This window comes from Lygodium microphyllum, chromosome 28 (genome assembly GCF_053477565.2).
Source record: "Lygodium microphyllum isolate KBCC chromosome 28, Lygodium_microphyllum_v1.1.10, whole genome shotgun sequence".
Classification (NCBI taxonomy): domain Eukaryota; kingdom Viridiplantae; phylum Streptophyta; class Polypodiopsida; order Schizaeales; family Lygodiaceae; genus Lygodium; species Lygodium microphyllum.
Window position 1 is genome coordinate 21,168,735 of NC_141162.1, and position 10,553 is coordinate 21,179,287.

Consider the following 10,553-nt stretch of genomic DNA (forward strand, 5'->3'; position numbering starts at 1 on the left):
CGCTAATAATTGGATAACCTATTGTAGATCTAAAGTAAGGATCTAGATTGAAAGAAGAGGAATCTAAATGTGAAGTGAATGTGGGGAGGGAAGGGTGGGAAATATGAAGGTGAACGGGAATCACAAACTCATACTCAACTGAAATAGAGGATGAAGGATTACCTTGTGTAACATCTCTAAACATAGAATTTTCTTCAAAACCATACTGGTATCAATATGGGTCTCCATGGTGAATTACAATTGGTTCTTGCATAACTGAAGGAGCAGTATAGTCAAAATCAAACTCACACAAAAAAGGATTGTATAAACCTACCACTGAGCTTGACTCTAAAGAGTTTGAACTTTTGGTCATGTCCCAAGTGGATAGCCCTTCCTCAACTGAGAGGTGATTAGTTTCATCAACAAAGTACTCCAACTGAGATCCAAGTTGGTAGGCCTCAGTGAGTGATCCCTACAAGAAAGGTTAGTAGAAGGAGCATTATGCTCCAAATGAAGACCATAATGCCTTCTCTAGGGCTCCATTGAAGAAATAGCTGGAAGAAGCATTAGAGGATCCAAAGATAGAGTCATTTGAGCCATCATGAATCAATTACATGTCCTTCACATATCTCGCACAAACCAAGCTCTCCATGATAGCCACAAGATAGTCTTTTAAAAAGCACCGGCTCTAATACCATGTCACAAAATGTATGGACACGGCTAAAACACAATAGCTCAAACAGCAACGCAATAAACGCAAATCCTAAACACAAAGTACAAAACACAAAACACAAACATAAACAGAGAAGAAAGAGAACTCTGAAGTAGATAAATCCATGCTGTGAATGAATAAGAGAATGTAAAGAATGCTTAAGGGTAGAGCTGTCCAACAACCGATGGCTCTTGTGGAGTGGCCTGAGGGAGGTGATGTGTCATCCATCGAAGACGGATCCCGAGTATAGTAACCACCAATCGAAGCAAAGACTAATGAAGAAAAATGCTGAAAATACAAAAACAACCTGCTATAGATGCAAATACAAATTAGGCCCATGTTGAAAATGGAAGTGCAACAAGCTACAAACCAAAATGAAGTAATCTCTGGCACTAGAATTGGTAAAGACAACAATGTAACTACATAAAGAGAATGGCAACCAATCACTAGTAGCAATGGGAGGTTGGAAGACATTGGTAGACCATGTAGCAACAGTCACTGGGGGTTGGACAGCTAATAGAAGAGGGCTAATGGCCGAAACCTGCGAGACAAGGATGGACTGAATGGTGGGAAGCCTGTCTATTTATAGATGGAGAAGGATCCTTCCAAATTAGGGTTTTGGTTATGGGACATAGACTTCTCTAGGACCCACATCGTTTAATGAAACTTTTGGTAATTTACATGTTTTAGGGCTGTTTTAAAGAGAGATTCGATTTGTAATGCATTTTTAGCTCAACATCTTCAATAGGCGCCCCGTTAGAAAAGCTAGTGGTGAACGAGACCACTCTGTTCTTCTAGACCTGCCAAGGTTACAATCTCTAGACGATCAAGGCTTTGATCTTCGTTCTTCTTCATGTCGATCTTCACAATCTTGACAACAAGGACGATCTTTGCGACGTTTTGACTGATCGGAACCTCACTTTTCAAAATCGATTGGTTTCCTTGTTGGTGTCATCAAACCTATTGAATCCGAAATCCATCTTCCTTCAAAGCATCCACAAAACATATAAAGAAACTATTGTGATTTGATGCCACGCAGCTCGAACAAAGGAGAAATCAGCTATACTACCGCAATAGAAGGTGTAGATATGCACCGCACACATTGAAGAAGGCCCAAAGACTGCAAAAAATATACTATCTTCACAACAAATCTGCACAAAACAGCAAGCAAAGTGTAGTTACCCCTTCATAGAACCTCCGGGTCCTCTCTTTTGGCAATTGTACGCTGTGAGAGTGCGCAACAGAAGAACACGAACATGGAGAGAGAAGAGGTACAGACTGATATAAACACTTAAGATAGAAGGAAAGGACTGTACTAATCTGAATAAAATGCTGAAGACAAAGCCAACTGAACAGTCCCTGCCTACAACCTAAGTGTCATTGAGGGCACCAAATCAGGCTGATGACGGAGAATGCACCGGATGACGAAGTGTGCACTGAACCTGCAAAGGCTGAAAGAGAATAATGACTGGCCAAGTGATAGGGGCTGCCTTCAATAGGCTATGCAACTCAAAACTGGCCGATTGCTGCCTGAGGATGCAGGAAATCTGGCCAGTTAGCATTAAATGATGTTCGCCTCACCAAAAATAGCCAATTTGTATGCAGCCAGCAGTCCAAAACTGATCACAGCAGTCTATAGTGTGAATGCAGGCAGTGGGCAGCCTAAAAACTGTAATGTACTGGCTGGAAATAATGAACAGCTAGTGTGAACACACTCCTAAACAGTCTAAAACTGAAATGCACTCGAATACAAGGCTGGAAACAGTCATTCCAATAATATAGGAGATCATTGCTCAAGCTAGAGCTAGGTCCCATGTACCTCCATGATATTCCTAGTAGTGGTTTTTGTACATCAAGGATCTCAAACAACTATCCCACTCTTTGTAGCATATCTTCACCACCAATACCATCACTAGCAGTCTTAGACTATGTTCACTTTTTTATGAACTAATGAGCTAGTTGTGAAATTTAAAATTTAAGACCCATAGAAGCATTCCATTGCCTTTGTGATCATTACAAGCCCTTCGGCAGTCCTCTGTGGCACCCTTGGTCTGATGTCTTGGTTTCACTCAAATGAAAGTCTTGGGGTGACTCAAGAAGATATCTAGCACCCTTATGTGATCTTGGTAGGCCCTAAGGTAGCACTTTGTGGCACTTGTAGCTCAATGCCTTGGTGTCTTGGGTGGGGACCCCTTGGGTTGGGCACGGAGCAGGCTTTTGATCTCTCTTTGAAACCCATTTTGTGGTTGAAATGAAATGAAATTATATATAAACATCTACAAAGGCCAAAATAACCTATGAGACCATATGTTACAACCATCTATGTGATTATACAACTATCTGGAAGAGCAATAAGTGTAAAAGAAAATCAACTAAAGGCTAAGGCTATAAGCTACAATAAAATGAGAAACCCTAGCTGATACAATCCATGGTGATAAAACCCTGGTGTACAAAATCCACTGCAATCCAAAGGTAGGCAAGGAAGCCCATGATCTCCATTAGATGATTGTAAAAGGAGAACATGCTACACAATGGATTTTCACTTGGGAAGACATCCATATTACAAGTTTCCATCCATCACAATGCCCAACCCACATAACACAATGCAAAATGAAAATTCCACTAGCCCAAGCACCGTTTTACAATGAAAGAATGAATACATGACCACAAAGGGAAAGAGATGTTGATGTCAAAAACAATGAAGGCCTAAATATACCATCTGGGAAAAGCAACCACCTCTCAAACCATAGATGTTGATGCCAAAGGAGAAGGAGAAGCTAAAGTCAACTAAGATGTTGAGAACCTGATGCAAAAGAAGTAGAAGCACCTTAATTGAAAGAGCTATGTAGAAGAATGAGCCATCATGGGAGTATCAATGCATGCTTAAAGCTCAACCTCAAGGGGAAAACCTCCAGGTTGAATGAAAAAGCAATGCTCAACCAAGAGAGAATATGAAGCCACCAAGAGAATGCCAAAAATCAATTCTCCAATCCTGTCAAGATCAGGATTCCTCCAATGTTAGTCCTTGACTGACATACAAGTCTAACATGTACATACCAAGGAAAGACCTGAGAACTTGTAGATTGGTGCTTCATATTAAGATGCTTTTGGTGCCAAACTAGAGATACCTAGTAAAATCTCAATGCATGTGCAACAAAAGAAAAAAGAACAAGTCCTAAAGAGGTACTTAGCCTAAGGAAATCAACATATTGGCCATATTCAATTATCCTAAGGAGCTATGAGATGACTTAGCTAGCTAAGCATCACTAACAAGGAAACTCATCTCAAATGGGCAAGGTCTCAGAGGCTATGGACACTTCACGAGTCCCTATAAGGGAGACCAAATCATTTTGGGGACCTCACTACATGCAAGGCCCAATACATCAGCTAGTCATGCCTTCAAGATGCAAGTATCACTAAAGATTTTGACAAAGGGGGGTTGTTCATAAGCCACATTTCCAGTGGATCTCCACTGCTTCGTCACTTGTGGGTGTGCTTGAGGTCGAGAGGAATTGGAAGAAGGTTTAGGGGGATTAATTTGGACCTTGGAATGACTCATCCACACGACCCGCATGTTGACAATGAGGAGGACATCTAGTTTTTTACTCTATTTTAGGATGGAAAACCGCCCTTTTTAGGACTTGCCTCCCAATCTTGAATTCTTACCACCCCTGATTGCCTCTATGATGAAGAGGAACTAGAGCCCCCCCTCTGAAGATGACAAAGGAGAAAAAAAGCTCTTCTTGTGAGCTTGGTCATGCAACCAAGCATAAGGCAAGAGCTAATGCTCCAACTCATAGAAGGTCAACAAGGTGGGCAACAAAATGCCTTGTTGCATAAAATATAAGTGGATGGAGGGTAGCTTGTTGAGGAATAGAGTGGCTTTTTGAGAATAGAGTGATTACATCGTTGTCTAGCTTGGGTAGGCCAAATGATGGTTAACTTGACAAGCAAATGCCATTAACACCTATACTTAGCCAACTTAACTTGGATCATCCCCTTCCATAATGAAGAACTCTCAAAGGTCATAACTAAGGCATTGTGTTTGGTCTCAAGCTGCATAACAATCAATGAGATATCTACAATAATCAAATGCTGAAGAAAATTGTTATAATTGAGTATGAGATTAAAATAAAAACCCCAACATCAACTCAACATTAGCTATAGCTTTGTGAGCCTTCCACTTATAGACTATATCAAGGCAGGCAAGTCAAGGATCGTGCATGGACTCTAGACCAACAAATACTTCCTAGAGACCTTGAGACTTGAGTACTAGTGGTATAAGATTCGACCAAGTTCTAAAGTTTGACCCATTCAAGTGAGTTTATCATTGAAGGTAATCTTGGAGGATATGTTGAGTGGATGGACCCTGGAGGATAGGTGGATAGAAGAACTGACTAGAGTACACTTGTATACCATCAAAGGATGGTACACTATAAGCACAAGACACATACCGTTCGTCATGGTCAAGGATGGAGGTACAAAGTGCATGTGGAATACCTGACATAGTAACACCAAGTGTAATGTGCCTATCTAAACAAATAATGATAGCACCTATTTCAACAGTCCATCAAAAAGTTATCAAGGCAACTGCCGTCCGAAACTCCTTACAATAACCAAACATTCATAACCTTGAGCTGCTTGAGTCTAGCTTGCGGGGACAGCTCCGTCTCAACCCCCCGACTTTAAAACAGGGACCTAATTTAAAATACTATAGTCTCCTATCAGAAATTTGATGTCAACCTCTGAGATAACTGCATTGCTATCATCCATCAAGCCAAAGCAAACCATTGCTGCACTTCTTTCAAAGAGAGTGAGAAAGAAGAATGAGCATCAACTCAAGCCCCCTAAAACAGCACCGGTTGGGTTCTAAGACGACATGCTAGGACAGTCAACATTCGACCCTTCCTAGCTTTGCCTAATCTAGCATTTGAGTTAATAATGAAATGAGTAACAAATGAACTCGGACAAAAATGCTAATGAAAAGTAAAGAGAATGAATAATGAATGTTGAAAGGAAACTCAATGAACAAACCGAGTATGTGAGGTGTGATATAACAAATACTCAAGGAGCAGAGGGTTGTCCAACAGCCAGTCTCACAGGAGAAGGCTGAAGGATGAAATGTGATCTACTCTGACAAGCCCCGAGTGCAATAACCACCAATGCTCCATGCCAAAATCTGATGAAGAAGCCGAGGCAGTAGTGATGGCTGGAGTAGATGCCAACATAGCAGTTCCAGGGCAGGATGACAGAGTAGAGGCCAACCACAACAATGTAGAGGGTGGTAGAGGGTGGCTGGCTGCAAAACAATGATGCCTGGCAGCTGGGCGGCAGTAGGAGTGCCAGCTGGATGCAAAATGCAGCAGTGACAGAAGGCTGGAGAACAGCCTGCGTCATAGCTTCCAGAGGCACGCCACAAAGAGAGAAACCAAAAGCAGCTAAGAGACAAGCTGGTGATAAGTAGAAGATGATGGTGGCACCATTGGGGCCCAACATGCTCGTGGGGAGAAGGCTGCACAGCAGGAATGAATGATGGCAATTGATGATAATAATCGAGAGATGGAGAGCTGGAGAGCTGGCAAAGATGTGAAAGAGGGATGAGTATGGCAATGCCGTGACTCCCTCTTATAGAGCTTTCTGAGCCAGCAGTCCTACCAAAATTCAAGATATTCACATTTAGTTTGACTGAATGAGGAATTATTTTGGGGGCTATATGAGAGCCGAATCTGAGGTAGCATGAAGGGCCACAGCTATAATCGAAAGAAAGACCTTTTAGTAGATTAGTCAAAGTTTCCAGAGCCCAATCCATCTTCCTAGATGAAACAAGTGGCAATTTTGTGGTGTCCAAATACAGAGCTGTGCATAGCCATCCTCTTGCCGTAGAAAGGGGATTCGACACTTTTTGGGCAACCATGCAAGACGTGAAAAGATGAAAATTCTGCTCCATACCAAGATTATTGTTTCTCTTTCTCGGAGACTGGAAGATATCCAGAGGCAAACACTGCCTATTTCAAGAGCGATTTGGCACCCTTTGAGTAGGATCACAGCATTCCCAGATCACTCGTCCAAGACTCTTCTCTTACAGCACCATGGACACTCAGATTCCTTGACATGACCTCAAGTACCAGTAGTTAATACACATGAGTAAGCACCAAAGAATACATACAAGCATTTGAAACCTTGGAACATTTTTGTAATCCATCAAAATCCCCAAAGTGGCTTTGCCACCTCCTAGTTAGCCTTTTAAAGTAGTTGATCTTGTTTGGGTTGCAACAATCGGCCTCCAATGATGACCTCCCTCCAGAGCTAAGCCAACCCCTCCATTTCTCTTATGTGAAATAATCATTGGACTTTTTACCATAGGGAAAACAAAGAGGAAGCCATCTCACCAAGTGGCTGCCCTTATTTGGGTTGTAACAATAGGCCTCCAATGACGGCCTCCAGAGCTAAGCCAACCACCCCAATTCTCTTTTGTGAAATAATCATTGGACCTTTTACTATAAGTAAAACAGCGAGGAAGTCATCTCATCAAGAAAGATGACAAGATGGAAAGAAAACCATATAGCACCATTTTGTTTTTCCTTTAAAATGCCACCCCTTCTCTCTCTATTGTTGCATAAAGATTATGCATAAGAAAAAAGCCAGAAACATTTGTAATATCATCTTTGATCAGGCAATCAAAGGCTCGTCCCCCTATCTCTGCATTATTGTATCTCACAGAAGAAGCCAATAGAGACACCCAAACCACATTATCAGGTTGAAAGGGCACCTCATGAAGCAAATCCTCTGCCTCATCCACAAATCCTGCACGACCAAGAAGGTCAATCATGCAGACATAGTGTTGGATGGTAGGAACGACACAATAATCTTGAGCCATAGATGTAAAATAGTAAAACCCTTCACTCAAAAGTCCTGCATGGCTACAAGCGGAAAGAAGGCAGACAAAAGTCACCTCCACAGGACTTACACCTGCTTGCTGCATTCTTCCAAATAATGACACTGCGTTTTCCCAATCCCCATAATTTGCATAACCAGCAAGGACAGCATTCCAAGCAACAATGTCCTTGACAGGCAATGCTTCAAACAGCTTGTATGCATCCTCTAAGTTGCCACATTTGGCATACATGTCAACCACTGTTGTTCCAACGAGAAGATTTGGCTGTATTCCTTGCTCTATCATGCCAGTATGAACTTGTTTGCCACCGTCCAAAGCTGCCAAACCACCACATGCTCTGAGAATGCACACAAACGTGAGCTCATTGGGCTCTATACCTTCATTTTTCATTCTGCCAAACAGTTCAAGGACTTCTTCCAAATTTCCATACAGAAAATGTCCTGATAGTATTGAATTCCAAGTTGTGGTGTCTCGTCCAAGCAGTTTATTAAAAACCTTTCCGGCATCTTCAAGACTTTTGCATCTAACATACATATTCACCAAAGTGTTTCCAAGAGACAAGCCCAGCTCCAACTCTTGCTGCATGATATCACAGTGAATCAGCCTCCCCTGATCTAATAACTCTAAATTACCACATGCTCTCAGGACACCTCCGTAAGTATAATCATTGGGTTCTGTGCTCTCCAATCTCATGTCAATATACATGTGAAGAGCTTCCTTATACTTACCATGATCAGCATAACCACCAATCATTGCTGACCATGTGACAACGTCTCGAAATCTTAGTTTGTAGAACAGCTCCTCTGCATCTTCTAAGCTGCCACATTTTGCATACATGTTAACAAGTGCATTTCCAATGAACATATGTGTCTCAAGTCCAGTATTTATAACATCAGCATGTAACAGCTTACCTTGAAGAAGGGCCTCAATAGTTCCACAGGCTTTGAAAAGAGAGACATATGTATAATCATTTGGCATTATGTCCTCCTTTAGCATCATTGCAAACAAGTAAAGAGCTTCATCACCACTTCCTCCTTCGGCATACCCTGCAATTAGGGCAGACCACAACACTATATCTTGTTCACGTAACAACTCAAACTCTCTTTTTGCATCAAGCAAGGTATTGCATTTAGCATACATGTCAATGAGTGCACTTTGAATACATGCATCAAAATCTAAGTCATTCTCTAAAATTGCGAAATGAATAAGTTTTCCATAATCAAGGGCTGCTGTGCAAGCACAGACTTGGAGGAGAGACACACAAGCAACTACATTCGGATGTAAACCCTCCCAATGCAGTTTTTTAAACAAAACGAAAGCATTATCAACATGACCAAATTCAGCATAACCTGCAATAATTGCAGACCACGATAGCATGTTTCGTACAGATAACAGGTCAAAAACCTTTTGTGCATCAGCTAGATTCCCACATTTTGCGTACACTACAACCAATGCATTGCCAACATGAAGGTCCATTTCAAACCCTTCTTTCAATATATAAGTATGAGCATGCATAGCTTGTTGTAAATCTGTATTGTTTGTACATGCTTTCAATATGCAAGTACATGTAGTCTCATTAGGTGCCACGGACTGTGCCTGCATCGTATAAAACAACTGCAGGGCTTTTTCATTATTTTCATAATGGACATACCCTGCAATCATGGCATTCCATGATACCACGTCTTGTTTTGGCAGAGAATCAAACACTCTGCATGCATCGTCCAGGCTCCCACATTTTGAATATGCATCAATGAGGGCATTTCCGACATATTGATCTGCATTAAGACCTTGTATGATACTATCAGCGTGAATTAGCTTGCCGTGGTCGAGCAAATATGCATTGGCGCAGGCATTGAGGACAGTGACATACGTGTATGAGTTGGCTTCGACATCTGCTGCGTTTTGCATGCGACCATAGAACAGCAGAGCATCTTCACTCCGGCCATGCCAGACATGTGCAGCAATGATGCCTGTCCATATGTGCACGCTCTGTTTGGGGAAACTGTGGAAGACCTGCAAGGCTTCTGGCAAGCTTCCGAAAGAGGCAAATAGCTGGATGAGCAGGCTTCCCAGCTTGCTGTTCCGGAAAAGGCTGCATTCCACGACGATGTGATGAACCTTCCTACCTGTTGCCAAATCTTTCTTCTGAATGCAAACCTGGAGATGATTGATCAGACTAATCGACAGTCCTTGCTTGAACATGAAATTCACAGTTTAAAGACCATCAGATTCACATAGCCAGGAGTAATGAAGTAACCCATTGTGTGTGTAAAGCTTGTGTCTCTAAGTGGTACTGGGGCTCCACATTGGGACCCATCCCATTAGTCTTTGCTTGAACACGAAATTCACAGCCTAAAGACCATCAGATTCACATAGCCAGGTGTAATGAAGTAATCCATTGTGTGTGTAAAGCTTGTGTGTCTAAGTGGTACTGGCACTTCACATTAGGACCCATGCGTGTGTGGCTCAAGTAGCTTGTGTGTCTAAGTGGTACTAGCGCTTCGCATTAGGACCCATGCCAGTAGGGCTCAAGTAGCTTGTGTGTCTAAGTGGTACTAGCACTTCGCATTAGGACCCATGCCAGTAGGGCTCAAGTAGGGCACTTCTAAAGCGGATGGTATTTAAAGCCTTTTCCTTCCCCCGCGCCTCCTTCCCCCAAAACACGCCTCTCTCTAATGATTCCCATTAGCTACACCCAAGATCCCAATTTTACTTCTAGTACTATTTGTATTATCTCTAATGTTTGTGCAAGAGCAAAAACAACACCTAATCCTCGCTTACTATTTTTTCACAACGATACAATAATACAAACAATGTATGTTTGCAAGAGGGAAGACATTAACAATGAGATATCAATGTTGCTTGCCCGCACATAAAAACGATACAAATCAAACATCCAAATTATCATTTTGTCTTAAAGCAGATTTCTTTTACAAGACTTGCTATCAATGATAGCAAGTGTCCTCA

At 41.9% G+C, this 10,553-nt stretch overlaps 1 protein-coding gene across 1 annotated transcript; it reads right to left on the reverse strand.

Annotated features, from left to right (window-relative positions):
* Positions 1 to 5,734: 5,734 nt before the first annotated feature.
* LOC148011233 (pentatricopeptide repeat-containing protein At4g13650-like) lies at positions 5,735 to 9,691 on the reverse strand. The gene is made up of 2 exons (XM_087670771.1): positions 9,457 to 9,691; positions 5,735 to 9,361 (listed from the first exon to the last, which is right to left on the reverse strand). Exons 1-2 carry the CDS (start codon positions 9,539 to 9,541, stop codon positions 7,275 to 7,277), a joined length of 2,172 nt encoding a protein of 723 aa, XP_087526897.1. The 5' UTR covers positions 9,542 to 9,691; the 3' UTR covers positions 5,735 to 7,274.
* Between the last annotated feature and the right edge of the window lie 862 nt (positions 9,692 to 10,553).